This window comes from Fusarium sambucinum, chromosome IV, assembly GCF_050947815.1.
Source record: "Fusarium sambucinum isolate potato_lamoka chromosome IV, whole genome shotgun sequence".
Classification (NCBI taxonomy): domain Eukaryota; kingdom Fungi; phylum Ascomycota; class Sordariomycetes; order Hypocreales; family Nectriaceae; genus Fusarium; species Fusarium sambucinum.
The window spans coordinates 4,125,253-4,153,168 of NC_139291.1; the positions used below are offsets into that span (position 1 = coordinate 4,125,253).

The 27,916-nt window shown below is 38.9% G+C and overlaps 9 protein-coding genes across 9 annotated transcripts; 5 read left to right on the top strand and 4 right to left on the bottom strand.

The window, feature by feature from the left end:
* Positions 1-714: 714 nt before the first annotated feature.
* Positions 715-1,431, bottom strand: FSST1_001368 (uncharacterized protein; the record flags this gene model as incomplete). Its single annotated transcript, XM_083227259.1, has 1 exon — positions 715-1,431. One exon carries the CDS (start codon positions 1,429-1,431, stop codon positions 715-717), a length of 717 nt encoding a protein of 238 aa, XP_083091550.1.
* Positions 1,432-2,760: 1,329 nt separating this feature from the next.
* Positions 2,761-3,408, top strand: FSST1_001369 (uncharacterized protein; the record flags this gene model as incomplete). The annotated part of the gene is made up of 1 exon (XM_083227260.1): positions 2,761-3,408. The coding sequence occupies one exon, from the start codon at positions 2,761-2,763 to the stop codon at positions 3,406-3,408; it is 648 nt and encodes a 215-aa protein (XP_083091551.1).
* Positions 3,409-3,990: 582 nt separating this feature from the next.
* Positions 3,991-5,615, top strand: FSST1_001370 (major facilitator superfamily domain-containing protein; the record flags this gene model as incomplete). The annotated part of the gene is made up of 4 exons (XM_083227261.1): positions 3,991-4,163; positions 4,215-4,865; positions 4,920-5,339; positions 5,393-5,615. 4 exons carry the CDS (start codon positions 3,991-3,993, stop codon positions 5,613-5,615), a joined length of 1,467 nt encoding a protein of 488 aa, XP_083091552.1.
* A 244-nt stretch (positions 5,616-5,859) lies between these two features.
* On the bottom strand, positions 5,860-7,090 carry FSST1_001371 (concanavalin A-like lectin/glucanase domain-containing protein; the record flags this gene model as incomplete). Its single annotated transcript, XM_083227262.1, has 5 exons — positions 5,860-6,024; positions 6,075-6,324; positions 6,373-6,570; positions 6,623-6,912; positions 6,968-7,090. The coding sequence occupies 5 exons, from the start codon at positions 7,088-7,090 to the stop codon at positions 5,860-5,862; spliced, it is 1,026 nt and encodes a 341-aa protein (XP_083091553.1).
* A 5,050-nt stretch (positions 7,091-12,140) lies between these two features.
* Positions 12,141-12,380, top strand: FSST1_001372 (uncharacterized protein; the record flags this gene model as incomplete). The annotated part of the gene is made up of 1 exon (XM_083227263.1): positions 12,141-12,380. One exon carries the CDS (start codon positions 12,141-12,143, stop codon positions 12,378-12,380), a length of 240 nt encoding a protein of 79 aa, XP_083091554.1.
* A 1,094-nt stretch (positions 12,381-13,474) lies between these two features.
* FSST1_001373 (uncharacterized protein) lies at positions 13,475-16,368 on the top strand (the record flags this gene model as incomplete). The annotated part of the gene is made up of 5 exons (XM_083227264.1): positions 13,475-13,635; positions 13,694-13,748; positions 13,808-14,311; positions 14,363-14,548; positions 14,614-16,368. 5 exons carry the CDS (start codon positions 13,475-13,477, stop codon positions 16,366-16,368), a joined length of 2,661 nt encoding a protein of 886 aa, XP_083091555.1.
* A 5,489-nt stretch (positions 16,369-21,857) lies between these two features.
* On the top strand, positions 21,858-22,712 carry FSST1_001374 (cutinase-domain-containing protein; the record flags this gene model as incomplete). The annotated part of the gene is made up of 3 exons (XM_083227266.1): positions 21,858-22,301; positions 22,359-22,476; positions 22,531-22,712. The coding sequence occupies 3 exons, from the start codon at positions 21,858-21,860 to the stop codon at positions 22,710-22,712; spliced, it is 744 nt and encodes a 247-aa protein (XP_083091556.1).
* Positions 22,713-23,387: 675 nt separating this feature from the next.
* Positions 23,388-24,524, bottom strand: FSST1_001375 (uncharacterized protein; the record flags this gene model as incomplete). Its single annotated transcript, XM_083227267.1, has 1 exon — positions 23,388-24,524. One exon carries the CDS (start codon positions 24,522-24,524, stop codon positions 23,388-23,390), a length of 1,137 nt encoding a protein of 378 aa, XP_083091557.1.
* A 2,962-nt stretch (positions 24,525-27,486) lies between these two features.
* FSST1_001376 (uncharacterized protein) lies at positions 27,487-27,765 on the bottom strand (the record flags this gene model as incomplete). The annotated part of the gene is made up of 1 exon (XM_083227268.1): positions 27,487-27,765. One exon carries the CDS (start codon positions 27,763-27,765, stop codon positions 27,487-27,489), a length of 279 nt encoding a protein of 92 aa, XP_083091558.1.
* Between the last annotated feature and the right edge of the window lie 151 nt (positions 27,766-27,916).

Below are 27,916 nucleotides of genomic sequence, written 5' to 3' on the forward strand. Positions count from 1 at the left end.
CCAGGACCCTTCTACAGTCCCCGGTTGTTCCAACGAAGGGGCAGACTGGCGCAGATGCGGAGTCGCTCGTTCGATGGGTACAAGTCGGAATTTTATACGGACTGCAGCGACGATTTGCGGGATCTTGACGCGATGTGCTATATTGCGACGTTGTGATGGCGGTTGGTGATGGCGTTGTGATGTCGATGATAGAGGCATAATTGAAATGACAAGGCGGAGTGGAAACAAGACAGAATGTCAGGTGATCCAAGGTGGATCAGCATGATCATTCTTGTGATTGGTCAATGAAATTGGCCTCAGGCAGTAACAATCTCGTAACATGACAGCAGCGATTGATGTACCCAAATTTTGGAATAATTCATGTCATCCGTGCAGTTTATATAAATGACTTGAGTCTTTGATTCATTTATTAGTCTTTTATTTTTATTTCTGCATCTTGCTCTTTGAGGCACCTTTCTCTCCTCTGCTCAAGCAGGTATGTGGGAGCGATACAGGGATTCAAACACTTTGCCGCTATTGTTAGCGCAGTATCTGTTAGTGCTGCAGTTCTTTTTCCATGACAGATAAGTTCAACACATGCAATAAGAGCCTTGATCAACTCCAACTCTCACTGTAGGTTGGACGAGTCGACAGTTAACAATATCATCAGTTGTAGAAACTCATTTGATGTTGCATTAAACTTTTAAACCCCAAAATAAAAACCCAGCTGATCTTTTATAAGAGACCGACAGTAGCAACCAATCCGACTAGAGCCCAAACACTCAACACACGTTTCGCGCAAGCCCCACTAGTAGAAGTCTCTGTCTCTGTTGGTGAGGCTTCAACACTCATAACAACTATATCTTGATCATCGGTTCTTGTCGCTTCATCACTTGCAGTTGTCGCCTTTGCGGATTGAGCATCGCTCGTGGCGGATGCCTCAATAGAAGCAGCAACTGCAGTCTTGGCTGCCGAAAGATACTTCTCGCCAGCCGTGACTGTCACAGCAACCCAGTTGAAAGCTCCATAGCCAGCAAAGTAGTAAAATCCGTCGAAAGCCGTACCGGTGGAACGCGGGAAAGTCGCTGTAGGACCGAAATTGGCATTTCCGCCAATGTTGATAGTGGTACATGTCTCAGCCCATGTTTTGCTCATTTGGCATTCGGCAGAGAAAGAGTACCCTTCTTCTCCTTCTTCAATGCCTTTGTCGACATAAGATTCTTTGTAGATTCCTTTTGTAGGAGCTCCAGGTGTAGGTGTCTTGTCAGCCCACGGCCCGACAACGACGGTTTGTTTGGTAACGTAGCAATCATCTTCGCCTTCCCAAGGGTACTTGTCCCAGTCACAATCGAGAACGAAAGTAGTGGCCGTGGGATCGGCACCGACGACCTCGGCGAGGAAGTGGCCGTAATATGATGGAAGAAGAAGTGAAGTAGTTGTGACTAAAGACATGATGAACAAAACTTGGTAATTTGATAGTAAATACAAGTGCAAGTCTCAAGAAGCGGTAACAGAAAAAACATATACGTGCAGGGATGTCGAAAATTTGATGGAGCTTTAATTGGGAGTTCGGAAATATCAGCCGATAATAAATGAGCCAAGACTTTGCAGATAGATAGAGGGCTCCATAACAATACATGCACACGACCAACAAACAATTAAAATTGCCTGCACGCACGACTCGTGCCTCAGAATCTATTTCTGAATTTCTCCTCTTGCAAGTAGCAGGTATTATCTCTCTAATAGTTGCATTTGTCCAAATGATCTGTCCAAGGCAGCGATCAAAACAATCCCCCCATCTCTGTGCAATAATGAGAATAGATTGTGGAATCCTTTAGTGAAAGATCCACTCTCAAGCTTAATTCCATAGCGTCTTACATACTTCCATCCCGGAATGAGATGACTCTGATTCGGCTATTAGTCTCAGCGGCGATGGTCTGTGTCTATCTTAGGATAATTAAGCAAGGGGAACTAATTCATTATGAAAGGTCAACTACAGAGTTGCGAGTATTATACATGAGTGACTCATTCTACTAATAATTTACCAGTTAATGTCTACTGAACAGTAATTTATCTTTATGCTGCATAAATCTAATATAAACCTCGGGGCATCGGCATGAGTGCTTGCTCCTGGTGAGATAGATATCCTCATTGTCAGGATATCGCCTGAGGAAATAACAAGGAGAAGGGAAACTAGATAGAGTTCTTTAGCATCCAGAACAGTATCTAGAGGGTTTCTCCCCAAGTTTGAACTTGGGTATAGGTCGAATTGCATGGCAGGAGACTAATAGTGAACACTGTGTTTAAACGCATATTACTGACGACAAAGACAACTGTAGAATCAGTGACATCAAGATGTAGAAAATCATCAAGAATATATCGTGCATTACATATAGTTAGTTTATATAGCCCAGGGCTTTTTACGTCCTCCACCAAAGCTGCTGCTCAGCATGGTCTATTGCCACGATTCCAGATTAGGCAGTCTTGTCAGCAATGGGTCTTATGGGTGTCGACTTCTGCCAGATCTGGCCAGCGACCCAACAATTCCTTTCTTATAAACTCCACCGACGTATTCTGATCCATGATTATCTATAATGGCATGGCCTCTAATCGAGGCCTGCTCCGCTGCCAGGTCCATGTTCTGATTGACTGATGATACAGAGTCGCCTTCATATACCCCGCACCAGCCTCTCAAAAGAATAAAGCTTGGTGGCATTCCCTGACATCAACAACCTGAAGACTCAATCCATCTATCTCTCCTCAAGACACACATCTACAAACATGAACTTTACCTTGTTCTCGGGTGTTCCTGAACAGCTTCGTTTACCACATGACCCGTCAACTGAGTCTTTTGAACTCAGGGCCGTCGCAGGACCCGATATCTGGCGGACCCCTTCTTGTGCTGGAGGGCGAGACGATTTCAATGGTCCAATCTATGCAACTCCTCTTGCGCTAGATTCCTTTAAAAAGGCCAAGGTCACGGTATCAGCCAACTTCCAATCTCCGTACTCTCAGGGCGGTCTTATTCTGTTTATGCCCGAGTCTCATCCAACTGTCGATACCAATGGGCAGTCATCGCGCCTTCACACATCGCCAAGTACATGGATCAAAGCTGGAATTGAACTCATCGATGATCAACATTTCGCCTCTGTAGCGGCAGGCAAACCATACTCCGACTGGAGTTTGACGAGAGTAGGCGAAAGTACTGCTACGTTTGAGTTGGAAAAGACGAATGGATCTCTTTGGGTTTACGTTACTGGGTCTGATGGACAGAGGACACCGTTGAGGAAGTTGACATGGGTTTTTGATATGAAACCTCAGCGGGATGTTTGGGTTGGCGTAGCTGCTTGCATGCCCAAGGGAGATGGGACACTGAACGGCGGATCGTTGGCAGTCCAGTTCAAGGACTTTAGCATTACAACCGAGTGATGTTTCGAAGATCATGTGGCAGTAGACCAATTCTACAAGGAAGCTGCCTCTATTTACTTGGTTCAATCATGCTCAAGATACCACATTTAGTGTAACAGCAAAGAGGTAATTGGACACTTTAAAGGCACTCTTGCATTCTTGGCACACACCCATTTCCGAATATTGGTCACGGATTCGGAATCAGGCCGATGGATTCTGAATCGTAAACCGGTTAAGCTTATCTGCTTGGTTTAACGTGTGAAATGGTAGGCCAACTTTGATTCCGCACCCAACACGCCATGGATTAACCCCGCACAACTGTCAACGAGCTATCCCAAACTTCCCCGGATCTCCCAGAGACTTGAAGATAATCTCCTATGAAATCGCGGGGTAACTGATATCCGTTGCATTCCCGATTCCGATTTCCGAACTGCATGTTCAACGAGGGAGATGCAATTACAGGCATGATTTAAACCATGGAGTCTCCTGCTCTTTTGAGAATCTGTCCCTCGTCATTTACCTTATGGTGTGGCTAACAGCGAAGATCAGTAACTTCAACAACACCAAGTCTGATCTGCTATTCTTTCCCGTTACGCAATCAAAATGTCAGATAAAATCGACGAACTAGCCACCGAGGCGAGAATCAGCCAAGATGAAAACCCCAAAGCTGAAAGTCAGCTAATTGATCCCATCCTTGAGAAGAAACTCATAAGAAAGGTCGACCTAAATCTTGTCCCCATCCTCTTTTTGCTTTTCCTCTGCGCCTTTATCGATCGGTAAGCTATCTCTGAGCCATCACACGAGCCTACACTCTCTAATACGCTCAGTATCAACATCGGCAATGCTCGAATCCAGGGCCTCGAAGCCGATCTTAACATGACCGGCCAGGATTACAACATCGCTCTTTTTACCTTCTTCATTCTTTATATCATACTCGAAGTCCCGTGTAACATTCTTCTCAAGAATACGCGACCATCCCTCTTCCTCTCAGCCATAATGACAGGATGGGGCATTGTCACCATCTGCCAAGGTCTCACAAAGTCCTTCGCCGGATTGATCGTCTGCCGTGTCATTATTGGTGGGCTCGAGGCAGGGTTTTTCCCAGCTTGTGTGTATCTCCTCAGCATGTACTACTGCCGCCATGAACTTCAGTGGCGTTTCAACCTCTTCTTCTCGGCCAGTATTATTGCAGGTGCCTTTAGTGGTCTTCTAGCTTATGCTATCGCTCACATGGATGGAATCGCTGGATACGGTGGTTGGAGATGGATCTTCATCCTTGAAGGTATCGCCACTGTTATCATTGCTATTGTCAGTTATTGGTTCATTCCAGACTGGCCCGAGACTGCAAAGTTCCTTTCCGACGATGAGCGAGCACTTCTCATTCATCGCCTTGCTGAGGATAGAAAGGATACACATATGAACACTTGGAATGCCAAGACGGTCAAGCGAATATTTTCAGATGTCAAAATATACCTTGGGTAAGCTACTAATAGCATTTCCTCCCCGAATCGAGCTCTTACTAACATTTAAAGTGTCCTTATGTACATGGGCATTGTTACTACCAGTTACGCTGGCTCTTTTTTCACCCCGACCATCCTCAAACAGCTGGGCTGGACATCAATCCGCGCTCAGATTATGTCGATCCCCATTTTCATCTTTGCAACTGTTTGCGCACTTGTCTCTGCAATTGCAAGTGATAAGTTGAAGCATCGCTCAGGTTTCATTATTGGGGGTTGCTGTTTCTCAACTATTGGATATGTCATCTTGCTCAACATGATGTCTGTCACTGTAGGCGTTCGATATTTCTCACTTTTTTGTATTGTTGGCGGTGGCTACATTGCCCAGCCAATTGTTCTGGTCTGGCTGAGTAACAATATGTCTGGCCACTACAAGGTTGGAGTCGCTTCTGCTATGCAAGTTGGCATAGGCAATGTGGGCGGGATCATTGCTAGGTTCGTAAATACCCACTGTTTTCTTTAATTAGCCGTCGCTAATCATGCAATAGCAATATGTTCATCACGACCGAGGCTCCAACGTACCCTCTGGGCTTTGGACTGGGACTTGGCCTTGTGTGGCTCTGTGTCCTCAGCTCTCTCACGTTCTTGTTCTATATTCGACGAGAGAACAAATTAAGAGAGGAAGGCAAACGAGATGACAGATATAACTTACCGGATGACGAGAAGAACAATCTAGGCGACGACCACCCAAGCTTTCGCTTCACCTTCTAAATAGCTGCCATTCCTCACAATAGTCATGTTTTTCTAGACATTCCAGAAGATGGAAAAATCTTCCCATGGTTTGCATATCTTATTTATAACACCTCAACATAGACTATTTGCTATATCCTGCGCAGATCTGGTCCAGGCTATCCAAGTTCCACTAAGAGTACTTGGACAGAATTGAACCAACACGATCAAACATCAACGTCCAACTCCCACAGAAATTCTTTACATGTCCTTCCAAAATGATGCATCACTGGTAGAGCTTCAGAGAGTTGATGGTCCAGTAAACTTCCTTGAAAGCACCAGGCTGGTTGGTGACATAGTCGTCGCAGGTGGCATAGCCAGTCGAGGCTCTGCACTCTTGGTTCCAGATTCCTTGATCAATGTTGCTTCCGCAGAACGCCGTGTTGAAGATCTGTAATAATCAGCATAGTTCTTCAATATCACTGTGTAGGGCTATCTTACAATAGTCTGCTTCTTGAAGTATTTTCCAACATCACAGTTGCCATTAGCATTGACAAACTGAGTCGTAGCAGGCTGACCCCAGGTGTTGGGCTCTGGCTTGCCGTTCTTGATATCAGCGGGAATACTGTTACGAGGGAACCACCAGATCTTGACAGCCTCGGTTGTCAGCCATGTGGCGTACACACCACCCTTGTTGGTATTGAAGGTCTTGCCGTAGGAGCCAGACGGCATGGTGTTGCCACATCCGGAACTATTCAGGTTAGCTCAGCTTGATTATGGAGAATATCGATGCACTGACTAGTTGACTCCATCAGAGCAGTAGCGGGTATCAGAGCCGCCTTTGTTGCAGTTGTTCCTAGGCTCAAGACCTCCGGGACGGTTGAAGATGCATGCTCCACATGTGTGCAGAGAGACATAGTTGCCGTTCTGGTTGGCATTGATACCCTCGATGATATCAATCTCACCAACAGGATCCTCGTCGAAGTTATAAGACCAGCTGTAATTGTCAGAAAAAACCCTGTATCTTTCAAAAACCACACGAAACTTACTAGGCAGGCCAGACACCACAGGCAACTCCCGGCATGTGCTCAATATCAGCGATCAGGATGCCCGAGCTGTAGGACTCCTTAGACTCAAGACGAACGCTTCCACGTCCATGCTTGGATCCTCCAGGCGTGAGGAGCGCTGCTTTGTCTGCAGAGTTCACTCCAAGATGAATTTTACCATTGTTGGTGTGAACAATACCTGAGCTCACTGCTTGGTTTCTGCTCAAGTAGTTGACAGAGCCACCAGTTGGATCGCCCTCGTAACCTGGGTCGATACTATCAAAGTAGGCACGCTACACGAAGTCAGCGATGGAACTTAGCGTGCAATTGGTCAAAGGTTGGTCTTACGTCTCTGAAGTTGAACGAGTCCAGGAAGTTACTGGAGTCATATGTCTTCCTCAGTGTAAAGGCAGCCTGGCCTTGAGTGGCCTCGGCAGCAAGGAGAAGAGCGAGAACTGTGTTTCGGAACATGGCGAAGTAGTTGCGTCTGAGTTACTGGAACTTTGAACGGCATCTAACATGAGTCTTATATACAGCCGCAGTGTTCGGATCGTGGAGTATCTGTTCGTATAGCAGACGTTTTCCTCGCCTTGGTCCGAACAATGCGACCATTAATCTGATGACTGAAAAACGCAACTGCAATCCTTCGACCGGCCCAGATCCTTCTCTCTGCATGCATGAACATATTTGTGGTCAGTTTGGGGGTCCAAAGAACATCAGACCAGCTTGAATTCGAGGATAGTATTCCTGCCTATCGTTCCAGATCTGATACCTTGTAGTCAATATTATACCTCATTATAGATGTGGTAGGCATGTCCGTCCCAACCATCCCGAAGTGGTATGGCGCCAATGGAGAATAGAAACCTAGACCCGGGAATCCTTCGAGAATCCTTCCCAGTTCTTTCGTGACCTTCCGGATATAGTCTGGTCGGTTATTCACCGCGTAAAAAAACAAGATCTTTGGTCGAGTTCATGTACAGCGCTCCATCCAGTCTAGGGTTTCACTTACTATTGGTTTCAATTGGGCGGTACCTGGGCAATTTTCGCTGATCCCACTATAACTAGGTGCGGCCCGGGCTGCCGAGATTACATTGAGCACACGATTATGCATACACGAGGTTCCCTTGCATCTTCTTTTATCCCGTCGAATGGTTTTACTGAGAAATCTTTTTTCTCATGGACAGGCATGTTTGAAAATACTACGTATAGGAAGACAGAAAACGAGCCACACGCCTGCGTAAGCGAATGCGGCTTGCGTCTTCGAAACCTACTGCTCCATCAAGTCTCGCTCAGTAACAACTGTCTCCTTTTTTCCAACGGCGTGGCCGAGTCTTTGAAGCCGAATTTAACATGCTTCGCGCTGTTCTCTTCTCCTGTACTTTTGGGCATGTCATGGAGTAAGCCGAACCGGAGTTGCATATCATCTAGTGTACCGTCGTTCGTCTCAGCTCCCAGATGACTGCGGTGTCCAATTCGGTATTGCGTGTTGTGTAGAGAAGACTGGAAAACGAGCTAATATGGACAACGACATTCGAATAAGTAGCCCAAAATCCAGTTAAAAAAGACTTAGGAGGGTGGCGAAAGAAGCCAGTGCGTAAGAAAGGGCCAGGCGACGGGGAGAGTATTTATAATGTACTTTAGTCGTCGATACATTTGCCGAAATATTAGAGACAGTGTGAGTTCTAGTGACCAATTAGCATATGGTAATGGTCTTGTGTTGGTAGTGTCTCACGTTAGTGCAGGTACAGTTAGTACTATGTAAACTGATAGTGATATTATTCATCAAATCCTCACAGGGATCAGGGTCTAGGCAAGTTAACTAACAACTTGGTCTTTTTGTGGTCAATGGATCGAAGACTTGTCTTGTCTTTGTGTTGAAGGAGAATAAGTAGGCTGCTTAGTAAAATTAGTATTTAAAAGAATCTAATCGCTGCCCCGCTAACTAGTTATCTACTATATTATATTATAATATATTAATATTTTTAAATATCTATTAAATAATAATAATATATTAAAAAATAATAGGATTTTATTTATTATATTAGCTAAATATAGGCCTAATTAGGACTTTAGTAAGATTAAGTATATACTTATTATTAATTATATAAAGATAGGTAAAATACTTAGGACTATTATAGCTAAGGCTTATTATTTATTTATTAATATTTATAATATCTTTTTATATTAGAAATCTTAATAAACCTTAAATAAAATATTAAAATTTAAATATTTTAAAAAACTTATAAATTAATAGATTTAATATATATTAATATTTTTAAAATATAATTAATATATTATATATAAATTACTTATTAATCTTATAAGTATTATAGTTTTATAAATAACTATTTGCTATATTATAAAGTATTATTATAATTATAAATAAAAAGTAATATAAAGGATTTTATTATTAAAAGAAACTGCTTATTAAAGACTTTTATAATATTAAAATTAAAGGGAAAATATTAAAGAATTATTATAGGTATATTATTTTAAAGATAATATAAAGTTTATACTTAGGAATTTACTATTAATTTTAAGATATCTTTAAATTATTTTCTTTAATAAATTATTAATTTAATTATAATTAAATTATAAATAAGGCTAGGTATTTTATAAGCTTTATAAGAAGTTTATAAAGAAATTAGTTAATATTATAATTTATAAGAAATTTAAGTTATTTATTATAATTTAAGGGGTAATTTAAAGAAAAAGAAAATTTAATATTATTATTATAATTTATAATTAAATAGCTAAAAGAAAAGGACATACTTTAAAATTATATTAAAAAGTATTATTAAAGGGATTATTTCTTATATATAATAATATAAGGAATTTCTAATAAAATAATACTTAAATTTATACTTTTAAGTTTATAATAAAATAGCTATTTTCTTATAAAATTAAATAAATTAATTAGCTAATATATTTATTAGATTTAAATTTAATTAAATATATCTAAAAGTAATTAAAGTTAAATATTAAAAAGATATATCTTTAATTAAATCTCTTAAAAAATAATAAGATTAATAAGATAAAGTTAATTAAATATATTAAGTTAATATAAGCAGAGATTATAACTTTTTAAATTAATACCTTAATTAATTCTATATCTTAATAACTTAATACTTATATTTAGGCAAGAGGTTAATATATTAAGTATTAAAGAGAAAAATTTATACTATAAAATAGTATATAAAATATTTTAATTAGATTTTAATTAATAATAAATTATATATATAAAGTTATTATAGTTAAATATAGCTAGTTAATACAGGGTAAGGTAATTAGATTCTTTTAGGCATTAATTTTAGTGCTTTTATATTGTGTGAGAATAAGGTTGCTCTTAGAGCCCTATGTTTCGTGACATACCGTCTCATTGCATCGATTAGACTTTGAGAAGCCCCCATCAAATTCATCAAATCCTCGAGTGCGCGGACTACCTAACGTCCGATTTCGACACAACCATTCCTCTTCTGGAAAAGGTGACTGAGTGAGAGTTTTGTGATTGTAGAAGTTTGACCTTATCCAGCTGGTATTTGTGAACTTCCCACAGGCTGTCAGGCCTGTCGCAAGCACTGGGCTATTCCCGCCCTGGCGGAGTTCTTCGTGTGGGACGTCGTACTTAGCGCTGATTATCCCGCCTAGTGTTGATAAAAAGGCACGGAAGACGGAGTAATATGCCGTTTTCGCTAGAGAATGGTTTCATATACACAGAATCTTGCACCTTGTTTCTCTTTGTATTTGAGTATACATCAATCGGCCTTGAGTTGAGGTAGGAGTATCGTACCACGAAACTGGCATTGACCAAGGAACAAACGATACTTTGATCCGAGGTTTGTACCCAAAGGTGTTGCGTTCTATTTTTTCCCAGTCTAGGACGCTTCCACAACTCAATGTGATTCAATGGGCTTTCACCTATGACGTGTTTATCGATAGTTGGCGAGAAGGCAGCGTATACAAGTAGCCCATCTTGGTTAAATGTTTCGTTCGGAGGGCGGATAGCCTCAGGATTTACGACTGCAGGATTTTTATAACCAAATACATCCTCAGAAACAATTGCAAACTCTCTGTCTTCACTTTTTGTGCTCCGGCGACAATTCACCGGTGGGCCGTAGAAGCTATATGGGAAAGTTGAGTTCGGGGCGGGAGCAGCGGGAACCTCTGTATGCAACAAGTTTCGCATATAGGTAAACGTTGGACGAAGGGATTTAGTAATTATAAACTGTGCCATTTGTGTTTCGTCCTAGTAACTACTTGGCAGTCCAGTTGAAGTCAGGCATTGAGATATTTCTGTTTGTTGTACTATCGTCAAGTCCGACCGACAGCGTTGCCGGGGGTGCAATATTAATAGACACTAAAGGAAGACACCTGCAATTTGAGCTGTCGGCTTTGTCAAACCATTGCTATCCTGATAGGACTTACCACGCTATGATAGCTAATAGGGTGCCCAAGTGAGCAGTTTAAAGAATCCGAAGGCTCAAAAATGACAAGGGATCCAATGTGAGAGTGAATATCTTATCAATCACGGATATTTCAATATCGTGACATCTGAACGTGCGCCATATCACTTGCTTGGAAGCCGTAGTGACGGAGGCTCGGAAACAAACAGTTGCCATTAATGCAAATAGCCACCCAACCCGGATATTCCATTGCTGGGATTCGGTAGATCGCGTAACTGCGCCTGACATAGACTGGTAGAAAACATGGTGGCCGATAGCTAAAGCAATGTCACATAGGAAGAAGAGGAAAATGACTAGCAGCCCATTATTGAGTAGGGAATAACATATTGACAAGCTACTTACCCTACATGATGTTGCTTGGACCTCATGAGTGTGGATAATGTGCGAAAAGTCGACTTGTCCAAGTTTTTGTTAGCCGTTATTTAAAGCCACATTATTGCCTGTTATTGAATACCGTTGGTCAGAGCCTCCTACGCATGACTTAAAAGACCCTTTGAGGAAAGCGTAACATGACGATCCGGGGCTAGATAACAAGCGTTGTTCGTAGTTAGGCAGATGGGCTTGTGAGATCTAGCTACCATTAGTTCAGACAGCCACAGTCGTGTAAAAAGTTTAAGTGGACGCAGCCACCACAGCCTTCGCATTCATATTATCAGGAGGGTGATATAAATGGAAATTACATTTATCTCAGTAGGTGAAACTGATAAGCTTTGGGGAGAATCCACTGAGTACGAAGTCACCATTCTCCATGCGTGTTGCGTCAGAATTAATTAAAAGACAATCACAGGGTAGCAGCCCCTGACTTGATTCAGGCCCATCCTGCGGGGTAACGTATCAATCACGCGGCAACCCTGACAATATGTGACTGGGATCTGGTCTCAGCTGAATATTTTGGCCTCTGGATCTGGGATATGTAGGTAAAGGAAAAGGTACAACTTCACACGTCACTTTCTTATATATTCTCTCTACCCCTTAGGAAAACCTCATCCGAGAAACTCAATGTTAGTTCGACATCGTAGCTTTCCTTTAGGCGAACATTCTCCAGTCAACAGACAGGAATGTCAGCGACCTGCGACGTGGCGCACAAGACGAGCGCCGAGATGGCGGCCTCAGCTCCAGCCACCATCACCAACACAGACCGCACGGAAACCTTCGCTGCCGCGGTTGAAGCTAGGACAGCCACTGAAGATCTTATCGAAACCGATATTACCACTGAGCTTGCCACCGCTGAATCTACTGCAACCGATCCTAAAAGTCTGCGCCCAAGACAAAAACAACTCCGAACACCACAAGTATAAACGAGTAAAAGCCAGTCACCTCAACGCATCATGTTTGAGAGATTCATGCTCGGAGTTATAAATGATTCCGGATATACATGCATACGTAATACGCATTGACTCCACATAATTAAGTGTTCTCTAGGGCAAGATCCGATAGGTTGCTAAAGTCACTTCCGCAACCACTACAGATTACCTGGTAGGGCAGAGAAACGCTACGGATAAACATGGGAACATTGAGTCGTGTCTCGCATGGCAGACAACCAAGGGATAAGATGGGTGTGTCAAGTTATTTTAGTTGAAGCCATACCATCACAAACGGACAAAAAGATATGAGTAGGACTCGGGCTGTTTCCTAAGCTCTGTCGCACGATGACTTGGGAACCATCCACTTCTTTATCCTTCATCCCGACAATAATAAGATGAGGATGAATTGAGCAATTACCTGTGGGTAGCCTTGAAACTCGGGGTCGTGCTCTTAGTTCAGCCCGGAATATGGTACTAACACACGCTATCTACACACTGACCAGCCTTACCAGGTTACATTTACGAGACGGTCGTTTTACTAGCGGTAGTGTGGCGCCAACATCTCCACCAGAACACTGAAATCTATGTACTTGATCACTAACAAATAAGTCTATAGATCGCATCTGGAGTTGTCGCGTATAGATGAGATGCCCGTAGCCTCCCGTCGTCCCCCATCAGTGACATTCAAGAAACAGTTCGCTCTAGATAACAAAGATCGTGCGCCACGAACCTGGTCAAACGCAATTTCCTTGCTTAGCTTTATCGCTACATTCCAGGTTGTCGCCTGTAAAGTTTAAAATCCCAAGGGTAAGACATCCTAGCCAGGGACTACTACCGGTTCTCTACTAAGGCATCCGTGCCTGCCGTCCAGTGGAAACTATTTTTACGCCACTAACGCATCCGGGGGTCTGGTCACCAGTTCCACTACGAATATCGCTTAGTAGATCATCCATCCAACGCCTCTAACGCCTCTGGGGTCAATCTTCATTCCTTGATCCGTTTCGCAAAGAAAAGACTAATTGCTCCAATATATACCCTTGGCGAGGCCCCTCTGGCTTTTCCTGATCTGCATTTGCGATCTGGAAAAAATGCCTATTGATGGTCTCCTCGAATTGTATCGGGGCCATGTCGTCCCTAAGGAATACAATGCGGGATACGTCGCCCTGAGCTATCTCATCAGTCTCGTGGGCGCTGCTTCCACTCTAGAATTGATCAATCGGAGATCATGGTTCAACGGTATTTCGAATCAGTACGCGATATCCCAAGATGTAGATCTTTTCAAGACAACTTGCTTACACGTGCTTTAGCTTGGTGCTCGTGTCCTCAGCGATTACCATGGGAGGTATATCAATATGGTCTATGGTAAGTTGGGACAGTAATTAATTCACAACATCTTGTTCTTATACTTATCCACGGTTTAGCATTTTATCGGTAACCAAGCCCTCACTCTTGGCCGAGGGGAGGCAGAGATGCAAGTCGACTATTCCATTGGCATCACAGTACTATCTTTTTGCATGCCTGTCGTCTTTCTCCTCGCCGCCTTTTACGCGATCGGAATCTCAAGTCGAATTTCTTGGTGGAGAGTCATCACAGCCGGCATCTTGTGTGGTTCCGCCATCTGCGGAATGCACTACCTGGGTAACGCGTCAATCAAAAACTATGAATGCATCTACAATAAGATTTACATCGTCGGGGCTGCTATCATCGCCGTCGTTGCCAGTACTGTCGCATTGGCAATGTTCTTTATCTTGCAATCTCTATCGGGTGGTACTTGGTGGAAGCGAACAATATCCGCTTTTGTACTGGCTGGTGCAGTATCCAGTATGCACTGGTGTGCATCTGTTGGTACCGAGTATCGACTTGTTCGGCTTCGAAGAATCCAGGAAAACTCACGTACTGCAACTGTAGTAGCAGTTATCTGTTTGGTAAGTGTTTGAGGACATCCGTCCACAGGTCAGCTGAGCTAACTCGAGCAGTCTTTTGGCGCTTGTATCATCATTGCTGGATCAGCTATCCTTCGGGCCCGTACTCTCAAGCAAGCAGCTCGTCGCGCTCAGCAAATCGAACTGGGCGCTATTGTGTTTGATAAGAACGGCCGCCTACTTATTGATTCCAATGGAGCGTTCCCTAGTACTGTCGTCACTGATTTCTTCATTGGCGAGGTAAGACCAAGACTAACTCTGCTTCACCTTAATGCGAAATACTAATTCATCTTCTCCTCCTGTAGAACAAAAAGGAACGATTCAACACTTCGCATTCTCAATTTGCTTGGATGTTCCAGGCCTCACGTAATTGGATCGGTATTTCAGGACTAATCAATGGCATGAGACGACATCTTGAACAGTTGCCTCACAAGAGCCGCCACAAGGATGCCAAGAAGGGTATCCAGCTCATTACCGATGATGGAAAACTTATCGAGGGATACGATGTAATCTTCCGCGAACTCTTCTGTGTCGCCGCTGCCGAGCTCAGCGACCAGCTCAATGAACCTCTTATCAACGTCGGCGTTCTATGGGACGAGGTATTGCCCAAGGAAACAGCATCCAACCAAGCATACCTCCAGGCACTCGAGAAGTACAGGGCCGCTGGCGACTCTAGCGAGACAAGTTCCAAGGGCGCATCTGAGCATCACAACATGGAGAAAGAAGTCGGACTCGAGGAAGAGATAGATGGACGAGGTGCGCTGATGTTTTTGGTTCGCCGCCTTACGTCAGACGAAGAGATGCAAAGACTAGTATCAGCTGGATACCGCTTTGTCGATCCTGTTCAAGTGAGCAACAACTCGAGGTTCCACCAGCAGATTCAGTCAACCGAGTTCAAGACAAAGCTTCGCGATATGAGAATCTTTGTCGATCAGCAAATCCGGATCAAGGCCGGAGTTCATCTTGGCTTCTTTGCCATCCAGGATACAGGAGTCAACAAACCCCAAGTCCTGGTCCGAAAGGATGCTCGCCATTTGCTCCCTTCAATACCCTTACCCATGAACACTATCGAGAAGTCCCAAATAGGGCTTTTGGAAAGGATAGCTGGCTTGCCGGTGCCAGAAGCCCTCCAAAGGTTGAGGACTAGAGGTGCCACACCAAGGTCTCCTGATGAAGAAGCCTTCGCCAAGCACCTCTCCAATGCAATACATTCACTACGGAAAATGGTGGATGAACCTTCTTTCCAAGATGCGGTGCTGACGACGTCAATGGTGCGACTTCCATTCGGCCTCGACGGCGATCAGGTAGACGAAACAGTCATTATGGCGCTGCGGCTCAAAATCACAAATCCCGTATTTTCCACCAGCCCCAACTGCCAATGGATGCCGCTCAGCTTCTTCAAGATGCGGCAAACTTTGGTTCAGTCCCGTCAAGAGTTCATCCGAGTTATCCATGACGAGTTTGACCCCTTAAAGTTGCCTGCAAGTCGGGCGAATAACAAGCTCACATCTGGGCCTGTTTCAACAATGCGCCGGCTTAGGAGTGCTGTGATAACAACAGAGCCCAAGGCCAGCAAGTCTGAGATGACAGTAATGCGGGCCAGAGCTGAATCAAAAGACTCCGGACGATCGTCGTCAACAGTCAACTTATGTCCTCCTGGAGGTAGTGAGGACACCCCTCAAATGCCAGAAACGATGGACATTCAACCCCCTCCGGAACGCCATTACACGGGTTACCAGCAATCATTCTTGAATGGTGGAATAGTGGTGTTTCAAGAGGTGACAGTTCAGGTTGAATCAAAAAAGCTTGAGCCTCCTCGCGATGACTTGGCACCTTCGTGGAGTCATGACACGGTGGCTGAGCCACCGTATGAGATTGAGTCTCACCAGCCTGGACTACCAACAGCAAAGGCGATTGAGTTACAACCGTTGGGTTGGGGTAAGACTGATGTTTCTGTCAAGTCACATCAGTTGAGTGATAGACAGATGGATCATAATGTTGGGACAATAGCGGCTTTCATTGATACCTTACTTATAGAGTTGTATATATCTAGCATATAGATACCTTGTATAATAATAAAGATATAATATTTATTATTTTTATAATCCTTAAGCTTTTGCCTAGGCCTTTTTAATTTCCTCTAGGTTTTTAATAAAGGTTAATCTATTTATATAAATTAAATTTTTAATAATAATTAAATTTAAATTTCTCTTAAAATAAGGTTTTTTTTATAATATAACTCTTTTAATATAAACCTTATAATAAAAATAACTTATAAAAGAAGCTTTTATTATATTAAACATAATAATAACTTTTTTCTTTTATAATTTTAATTAATTAATAAGTAAATTAAAGATATTTACTATTACTTAATTAAATAAGATTAATTAAGTTAATTAATCCTAGTTTATACCTTATTATATATAGTTAACTTATTATAGTTTTTATATATAATACTAATTACTATTATTAAGCTAAAGGCTATTAATCTTAGTTATTACCTTAATAGCTTATATTTTAATATAATTAAGACTGCAGTTACCTAGTTAATAATATTATAAATCTCTTATAATAAAAGCAGTGTTATTTAATTAATTAACTAGATAATCTGCATTAAGATAGCCTTTAGCTTTAGGCTTTTTTATCTAGACTTCTTCTAGTTATATACTTATAGTCTTAGGCTATAATTAGTATAGTCTTTATAACTTAAAGGCTTTAGCTATTATTATTACCTGCCTCTTTAATTAATTAAATTACTTATTATATAAGATAATTAGCTTATTAAATGCCTTAAAGAACTTATTTTACTATTTAAATAGTTTCACTTTTTCCTTTAAAATAACCTTTTTAAGCTATTATATTTCCTTTAGCCTTTTTCTTATTTTAATTCTTTTTATTTTCTTTTTTTATTTATTCTTTTTATATAAAATTAAAAGATTTAACTTATAAATAAAAGCTATTAGCTTAACCTTTATAAAAATATCTCTCTTTTTTATTATATAGAGGTTTATTATCTTTATATATAATTTAATATCTCTATTATAATTAACTATAGTTTTAATTATATTAAAATATAAGCTATTAAGGTAATAACTAAGACTAATGGCCTTTAGCTTAATAATAGTTAATATTATATATAAAAACTATCTTTATTAAAATTATTAATAGTATAATTATATAAGGATTAAAATAATTATATAATATAGTAAGAGGTCTAGTTATATAACTTAATTTAATTAACTATAGTATTAATTAAGTTTCGCTTTAACATTTTAACTTTATATTAAACTCTTAACTATTTATATCTTTAAGACTTTTAATTATTTTATAAAGAAATAAAATAGCCTAAATAGTAAATATCTAATAATTTAATAATATTATAAGGCTATAAGGCTATACTTTTAAATAAGCTTTTAATAAAACTCTATATTAGAAAACTCTTAACTATATATATAAATTTCTTCCTCTATAAACTTTAACTTAAATAGAGTTTCCTATTACTTAAAATACTTATATTTATCTTTAATAGTTTAAATAAATATGCCTAGTTTTATTAACTATAGCTTATATTAACTTATTATATTATAGAATATAATCTCTTTTATTATAAGGGTGTTTCTTTTCTTAATCTTATAATATAATATATAAAGCTATTATCTTTTTTATTAAATTTACTATAAGTCTTTCTAAAGGATAAAAATACTAAGGAATTATAAGATTTTATAGCTAAATATAGTTAATATTATATTATCTTTAATTAAAAGTCTTTAGCCTATAGAAATATATCTTAGCTTTATTATTATAAAATTATATAGATTTTAAAATAAAGCTAGGCTAATATATAATATCTTAATAATCTTACTATATATATAGTAAAATTACCTTATATATTACTTAGTTATAAGGCTATAGTTATAAGGTTAAATAATATAATAATATAGTATTAATATTATAATTATAATCTAGATTAGCTTAATATATTAAATATTAAAGGTAAAATAATTTACTTTTTTATTACTATTTTTACTTTTTTTATTAATAGTTTTATTATATAAGGAAAAAGAAAGTATTTATTATTATTTTATTATTTTATATAGCTTTATTTTAATATAGAGTTTTATTAAAAGCTTATTTAAAAGTATAGCCTTATAGCCATATAATATTATTAAATTATTAAATATTTACTATTTAAGCTATTTTATTTCTTTATAAAATAATTAAAAGTCTTAAAGATATAAATAAATATATAAGAACTATAATAAGTTAATTATATATAATAAGAGATTAAAATTAATTAACTTTAATCTTATTTAATTAAGTAATAATATCTTTAATTTATATTTAGCTTATTAATTAACTAAGGTTATAAGAGAAAAAAGTTATTATTATCTTTAATATAATAAAAGCTTTCTTTATAATCTCTATTATAAGGTTTATATTAAAAGAGTTATACTATAAAAGAAACCTTATCTTAAGAGAACTTTAAATTTAATTATTATTAAAAATTTAATTTATATAGATAGATTAACCTTTATTAAAAACCTAAAAGAAATTAAAAAAGCCTAGGTAAAAGCTTAAGGATTATAAAAAAAATAAAAAAATAAAAAAAAGACTGCAATTAAATATAATAAAAATATTAAGCTATATATAAAAGTAATAAACCTTTGTATAATAAAAAAAAGGGATATCTTTATAAAAATTAAGCTAATAGCCTTTATTTATAAGTTAAATCTCTTAATTTTATATAAAAATAATAAAAAGAAAAGGCTAAAAGAAATATAATAGCTTAAAAAAGTTATTTTAAAGGAAAAGGTTAAATTATTTAAATAATAAAATAAATTCCTGAAGGTATTTAATAAGACTATTTTATATAATAAGTAATTTAATTAATTAAAGAGGCAGATAATAGTAGTAGCTAAAGCCTTTAAGTTATAGCTATTAGAAAATGTTTAAATAAAGAAGCTTAAAGTTAAAGGCTTAATATAAATTATCTAGTTAATTAATTAAATAATATTACTTCTATTATAAGAGATTTATAATATTATTAACTAAGATATAATATTTATATATTAAGAAGGGAGATTAAAGTTAATATATAACTTAACTAGTCCTTAGTTAATAATATTATAAATCTCTTATAATAAAAGCAATATTATTTAATTAATTAACTAGATAATCTGCACTAAGATAGCCTTTAGCTTTAAGCTTTTTTATCTAGACTTCTTTTAATAGCTAGCTATAACTTAAAGGCTTTAACTGCTATTATTATTTACCTCTTTAATTATTTAAACTACTTATTATATAAAATAGTCTTATTAAGTACTTTAAGGAATTTATTTTATTATTTAAATAATTTAACCTTTTCCTTTAAAATAACCTTTTTAAGCTATTATATTTCTTTTAGCCTTTTTCCTATTTTAAATGTTTTTTTTCTTTTTTTACTTATTTTTTTTACATAAAATTAAGAAATTTAACTTATAAGTAAAGGCTATTAGCTTAACCTTTATAAAAATATCTCTTTTTTTTATTATATAAAGGTTTATTACCTTTATATATAGCTTAATATCTCTATTATAATTAATTATAATCTTAATTATATTAAAATATAAGCTATTAATGTAATAACTAAGATTAATAGCCTTTAGCTTAATAATTAATATTATATATAAGAATTATAATAGGTTAGCTATATATAATAAGAGACTAAGATTAATTAACTTTAATCTTATTTAATTAAGTAATAATATCTTTAATTTATATTTAATTTATTAATTAATTAAAGTTATAAGAAAAAGAAGTTATTATTATCTTTAATGTAATAAAAGCTTTCTTTATAAGTTATAGCCTTTATTATAAGGTTTATATTAAAAGAGTTATACTATAAAAAAAACCTTATTTTAAAAGAATCTTAGATTTAATTATTACTAAAAATTTAATTATTATTAAAAATTTAATTTATATAAATAAATTAATCTTTATTAAAAACCTAAAGGAAATTAAAAAAGCCTAGGTAAAAGCTTAAGGATTATAAAAATAATAATAATAACTTAACTAATAAGATAGGTCTATTGCTAGATTTATATTATAGACTTACTACCTTGGCAATTAGAAAACATCATCAACAGTTTAGTAGTGACGGTAACAGAGCTTGAAATTGTGTTAGTGGACACGGTAACATATCTGCCCAGCCTTGGTTGTCTCACCATGTGATACTTTGCTCCTCCAACTCATGCACCCCGCGAGCCGAATGCGCGCAGCAACATGGAATTTGTTTACGACATTGAAATTCATCTAAAATCGGGCGAATGGTTTAGTGGTATAATACTCCCTTAGCATAATTCGACTGAATAATCTGGGAGTGGTCCAGGGTTCGATTCCCTGTTCGTCCATCGTAGGCGGTTGAATTCCGCCATTGTTCCTTCACTTTTTGTTCTTGCTGTAGGATTGTGGTCTTTTTATTCCTGGCAAAATGTTTCTCAATTACTTAGCGTCGTGCTTTTTATTGTGTCCATTAGTTAAATATATTATACTTGATGAATCGCGACAGAGTCTGATGTTGCTGAAGTCGCTTGCTGGCTCTCCTGGTCAAGCGTCCTCGATACGGCAGTATTGATAGAAACTAAGACAAGTCAATCGACAGTTCAATAGTTCAACATTCATAAATATGAAAAACCTGCAACTATGAGATAGTGGTGTTGTTAGTCAGCGTTGAAAGTGTGGAGAGGCTATTGGCCTTCCTCAACTACGAACTTCGTGAGTATAGAAGTCATTCAAAACTCGATACAGCCGATGCTTTCGAAGAGAAGATTCGATGTGATACTTCGAGATAATCCTTTGGCACTTTTCAAAGAGCTGACAGTCATAGAATATGCTGATTTCATGTATATCAATCATTCATTGAACCGACGCACAACGTGCTTTTCTTATGATCGGGGATTTCTCATAATCTGGGGAAAGGAAGATGACACTCCGAGAATCCCGCCGCGTATCGTGAATGCCGGGCGATAATTACTAAAATAGGCAGGTAACTGGCGCCAAACCTTGGCGGATGCAGGGATGGACAAATTTAAACTTGATCGGTCTCTTACCCCTGGTGAGACTTTGACTCAATTCAGCAGGTCTGCTTCTCGAATCTGGAACTATGTAACGATTCGAGTGACAGACCCTTGGTAGACGATTTGTTACTTTCTATATGAATCAAGTTCATTATAGGTGGGGTTACGGTATCGTGAAGCTCAAGGCCAAGAGATGCATCCACGTGTGCTGCATTGCGATCTGCATTGAGGACTCATGATCATATTGCCGATGTACGTGATACTGCAAGAACGGACTGCGACGCTAAAAAGAGAAGGTTATCTGGTAATATGTAGGATTGCTGTATGAATCGATAGGTGGTGTTGCAGTCTCGTTGATACTGTCTTGGGTGGTATTTTGGCAACAATGGTGATAGCAAAAGTATAAGAAGCAGGAAAGATCCTCCTGATAGCTATTCCTACTCATCAAGCCAATACAGGACAAGCCCACTACATTCGTTCAAGAAAACTTCAGCATGAAGCCCACTCAAGTCCTCATTGCCCTTGCGGCTATTGCCTATGCCGCCCCCGTGACAGAGGGCACTACGGCCAATGCTTTGGAGATTGACGATGACTTTCCTCTCGCTGAACTCGAAGCTTACTTTGAGGCACACATGAACAGCGAAGACTCTGAGGCCAACTCTCTTCATGCTCGGCAGTTTAGCTCCAGCACCTACAACCAGCTGTCTGACGGAACACCCTGCCGTCCAGTCACAATGATTTACGCTCGAGGTACCACCCAGGCTGGTAACGTTGGAGACTCAGCTGCCGTTGGGCCTGTCCTGTTCAACAACCTTGCCTCCCGCATTGGCTTGAACAACCTGGCTGTCCAAGGTGTCACATACCCTGCCAATATTGCTGGATATCTCGCGGGAGGTGACGCTGCTGGTAGCAGGACTATGGCTACTTTGATTGCCCAGGTATGTTCGTCAACAAAAATAAAGGTGGCTGGATCCGTTTACTAATACAATTCGCAGGCCGCTAGCAAGTGCCCCAGCACAAAGATCATCATCAGCGGCTACAGCCAGGGCGCCCAGCTCGTTCACAACGCTGCTGGTATGCTGTCCGCTTCCGTGACCAACCGAGTCACTGCTGGTGAGTACCTACATCCTTCAACTCGAGCTCTTGATTAACTTGATGTCTGTGCAGCTGTTACCTTTGGTGACCCCAAGCGCAACCAGGCTTTCGGCACCATTCCTTCTGCTCGCACTCGCGTCTTCTGTCGCGCCGGAGACAACATTTGCGATGGTGGCATCATTATCACCCCAGCACACAGCCAGTACCAGCAAGATGCTCCTGCTGCCGCTGAGTGGATTGCTGCTCGTGTTTAAGTGATTGATATGTTGAAATGACTTTGTACTATTGCTGTCTGCTATCTACTATCTACTACTAATGATATATGTGTATCTATCATTAGAAGTGAGCTTAAAGGAGATTATATAAGTGCAATAACCATCAGTTCAATTCAATGGCATCTAAATACTCTTATCGTGAAAATCTGTCTTGATATTGAAGTGACGGATTACATACCATAGTTCAAAACTCTACTTTCGAAGACGATATTTGTAGAATATTAGAATCAAGGTCTGCTAAAACTAATGACACAGGAGTATAAAAACAGTCCTTGTATCCAGATAAACATTTATTTTCAACCTGTTTTCTTGCCAGTTATGGCGTTGTGAATGGCCCAGTGATGCCTCTTTCAAATCTGCTGTGATGACTGCTGTACCCACTACCTGTAATCTTCTGTGATACGAATCGCCATGAGGCCGGACGACGACGGCCCTCCGTGGGAATTCCAACCAGCAGACAATATCGCCAACGCATATATCGCTAGATGACAGACCCAGTCTCCACGGTGCCAATCTCTCGCTTCGAACAGACATTTGGAATAGACGAGGGCTATCGGCAGAAATCTGTGCTGTGCATGGGTTGTCTTTCCTGGTGATGCCCCGAGTCTTCCAATGCCAACCTCTAGCGATTTGCGCTGCGTTGTTCACATCCTTTTAATTCCATTGTATGGTACTCCTGCAGTCGATGCATTTCTTTGAGAAGCTGCTGCCATCCAAGTCTAGAATCGTAGAAATAAGCTCATCGCTCTCTTTATGAGCATTGCCGACGTTGTCACTGTCACTATAGTTCACCTGAACATGCTGTATCCAGTTGTCGACCACGTTCAGTTTTCCGATGATTTCGTGAGGCTGGGGACCAACATGTATGACACACCCTACTATAGCACTAGGCAATTCGAATGATTTGTGACGTTTCTCGTCAGTAATGATTATGTCATCTTCATTTCGAGGTTCGTATGATCGTAGAATTTGTTGCAAAGGGTCGCATTCCGGCCCCGTCAGCAGGAATTTAACGAGGTACCCAACCGACATGATGTCTGAATTGGAAAACAGATCGTGTGCGTTCATGAATTCCATCACATCTGTCCAGATTTCGAATAGGGACTTGTTATAATCTATAACAAAGCCGCGAGCATCTGAGGCCAACCCCAGAAGGCCATATACTTTGTCTTTTCTGTCTTGACACTCGGCTTCCTGGTGGGAATACAGAAGACGAAGTAAAGTATTTGACCCAGTATATTTGTCCTGCCTCTGCTTCTCCAACTTCATGTGTCCCTCTAATCCGACGCCATTCGTAACAAGCAACTGTGTAACCAGTTTCCATTCTACCGCACAGTTCCAAAAGCATACTTTGATTTCCCTGGCTAACCCAATCTCCTGGATTATCCAAAGACGTTTCCAATATGCATCTCTGTACAACTCTATTGCCAACTCGCGAACAGAATCGTTGGTCTGGTTGGGCTCTTGTATCAATTCTGAAGTCGTTTCTTCGTTTGAGGTGTTTTTATGCCCAAGGCGACGCAGGTAAGACAAAGCTTCTTTGTACTTTGAATACGTTTTGCCTAGCCATACAACCACCGTTTGAGCCCTGAAGTAGATGTGGTGCATTATGTGAACTTGTCTATTCCGCTCACCGATGTCATTCTGATCGATGCATAATGCGTCGATCCAGTAATCGGTGCCATGGCAGTGCTTTCGGAGGTAATGTAAAGCATCCCAAAGATTTTGCCGGACGCTGAAGTTGTGGCCGTTGAGAATGATATTTTGCTCAGCCTTCCCAGTTCCCCACATGTATGAAAGCGCGTCAAACTTTGGCTTGTCACAAAAACCAACTTCGAACAAGCTGCAAGTGATGGGGCCGCCTTTTTTGGCGGGGTAATTGTCATATCATGCTATCTGATGCGATGCATGCAGGTCTATCACCTCGCTTACGTTGTCGTTATCACAACTAACAAACCAACCTCAAGGCTGCGTAGACATTAATTTCTGATAGCATGAAAATGGAACTAAATGCTGCAAGCTTTCTATATCTTGATGGCCATTACCCGTCAGAAGCATAAGAGACAAAACTAACATGCTGATTTATGCTATTTAGTTTTGTAGTTTAAAGTCAATAGGCTGGCCTTTACTGTAAGCCATAGCATTTCTAGACAAGAAACAAAATGCTTCAAATGTTCATTAGGATATTCTAATTATTGCAGGATGATGGAATGTGATTAGCGGAGTAGTCCGAAAAGACTTTTCGGATGTCTTTGCTTCAGCCTGATGCAAACCAGCCTCCTAGTTGCATCCACGTCAAAAGCATCAGGTTGGTTGTAACCCCACTTGGATAGCAGATCAGGTATCACGTCACTGAATTAGAGTAGAAAACATGTGATGCGGGAAATGCAAGCCACTTCATCTGACAGAGTATGTCAACAGCAGTTCAGGTGGCTGTGCCAGGATGGAGTAGAGCTATTGGCATTCATTGTTTCGAAATTGTGAATGGGATGTTTACGTGGTAGATTATTATTGGTCATCTAAGATGTGACACACTGTGCAATTGTACATTCCAGGGAGGCCGACCATCATCATTGCAATATATAGGTAGACAAGGCTTCGTCCATAGATTGTCAGACTACTTACATAACGATAATCGTAAAAGGTTATCCAAGAGCATTAATCTCCCTTTCAGTTTGGCTTTTGAAGAGTTGATAGGGCCACAACACCCGAGCATTGTTAAATATATTTGAAGAAGCCGAAAACAAGTCATCAAATACAGCATAATTATAGCTATCTAACCATGGTATGGAAGACCACAGTCGCTCGATGCCCAAGGATTTGTTGCCAGGGCTAATATGCAATCTAACGCATAGATTCAATCATCTTCCCATCCTTCATCCATTTCCCTCGCTGCAGCGCCAGAACTTCCACCAGCTTGCTACCGATGTAACAGCCCTAGCCGAAGACATATCACTAGTTTCTCAAACCCCAACGGGAACGCCTCTCGCCCATATGATAAGTGTACCAACTGTTGCCAGTTCCTTTGTTTTGCAGATCAAAGAGGCAACGATCCAAACAACCCACCATGCGAATGCGGCAAGTCCAGCAAACTTCAGGCAGCAGGCTGCAACAGTAAACAACCCGGGGGCCTGCATCTTGTATGTAGACTGGGAACTTGCGGCTTCTATGGCCCTGTCGTGGATGGGAACGGTAAACAGATCGTGCTAAGTCGGGATCAAGTAAACCTTTTGATAGGTTATAGTCTGGTTTAATGGGGGAGAATGTATACCTGATGAACGACTGTTCTACGAAAACGACTCCTATGACATTACTTCATTAGTCTAGCAAATCAACGGAGAAAGACACAGCTACCACATACACAACTAAACAAATACTTCTCCTATCAATTATAGTTCATATACCGTCTATCTCAAAGCTACATTATTACTCGATACGCCGCTAGTTAACTTCTCTATTACTTATTTATATGCATGTTTATTTTTTTTTTATAATCCTTAAGCTTTTACCTAGGCTTTCTTAATTTCCTTTAGGTTTTTAATAAAGGTTAATCTATTTATATAAATTAAATTTTTAATAATAATTAAATCTAAGGTTTTCTTAAAATAAGGTTTCTTTTATAATATAACTCTTTTAATATAAACCTTATAATAAAGATAACTTATAAAAGAAGCTTTTATTATATTAAAAATAATAATAATTTCTTTTTCTTATAACCTTAATTAACTAATAAGCTAAAAGTTAAAGATATTTACTTATTATTATTTAATTAAATAAAATTAATTAAATTAATTAATCCTAGTCTCTTATTATATATAATTAATTTATTATAATTCTTATATATAATATTAATTATTATTATTAAGCTAAAGGCTATTAATCCTAGTTATTATTTTAATAGCTTATATTTTAATATAATTAAGACTATAATTAATTATAATAGAGATATTAAGCTATATATAGAGATAATAAACCTCTATATAATAAAAAAGAGAAATATCTTTATAAAGGTTAAGTTAATAGCTTTTACTTATAAATTAAATTTTTTAATTTTATATAAAAAGAATAAATAAAAAGAGAAAAAAGAAAGAATTAAAATAAGAAAAAGGCTAAAGAAAATATAATAGCTTAAAAAGGTTATTTTAAAGGAAAAAATTAAACTATTTAAATAATAAAATAAATTCCTTAAGGCATTTAATAAGCTAATTATCTTATATAATAAGTAATTTAATTAATTAAAAAGGCAAATAATAATAGCAGCTAAAGCCTTTAAATTATAGCTACTAAAAAAAGTCTAGATAAAGAAGCCTAAAGCTAAAGGCTTAGTGCAGATTATCTAGTTAATTAACTAAATAATACTGCTTCTATTGTAAGAGATTTGTAATATTATTAACTAGGATGTGCATGTTTATACTGATAAACTTAGTTACTATGAGATATATAACTGATTTTAGAGTAGACAAAGAAGTTCTTACAGACTAAAAACACAACTATAAAAAGGCAGATCGCAATATATTACGTTTCTCATTTAGTCACACATTTACCTTGTTCATAATAATCGTCGTTAGGTTTGAAGGCATCAAGCTTCATCTCAAAGTTAGAAATGAACACACACAAATAGCAACCGAATACCCGCTCACTTTGCAGCTTCTTGACGCCAGTATTTCTTCTTGCATTTCGGCACCAGACATTGAAAAGGTGGATCCTTTCAGCAACTGGCCCCTGAGCTTCGACTCGAGACTATGAGCCATGCTCACTCACACACGACTCTATAGCGACTCACAAATGCATTATGAGTCTTTGTGATGGTGATAGTACCGTCAGCAACAGCATGTATCTTCCAGAGCTGGTGGTCGGGGCGATTGGAAGTAACTAGTGCTTCCAAGGGGGCTCGACCGCGGGGCCTGGACATGGTCTCGGTAGCAAGTTCCTGGATATCCTGCTTGGTGGTGCTGCCCGTATCCGTACCAGTGGTGACATATTGGGCAAGAGCCTTGAGGAGACTGTCGTCGACATCACTAGAGGAAGCCATGTTGAGGAAATCGAGCTGATGAGAATAATTTGGAATGTCTTGCTTGCAAGGTCTCGACGTGGTTGGGTTGTCGGGGGATGTTCCTTGTTTTTGTAATCGAGGGTGTGTGGTTTATATGCAATATGACCCTTGAAACATTGTCACACAATCA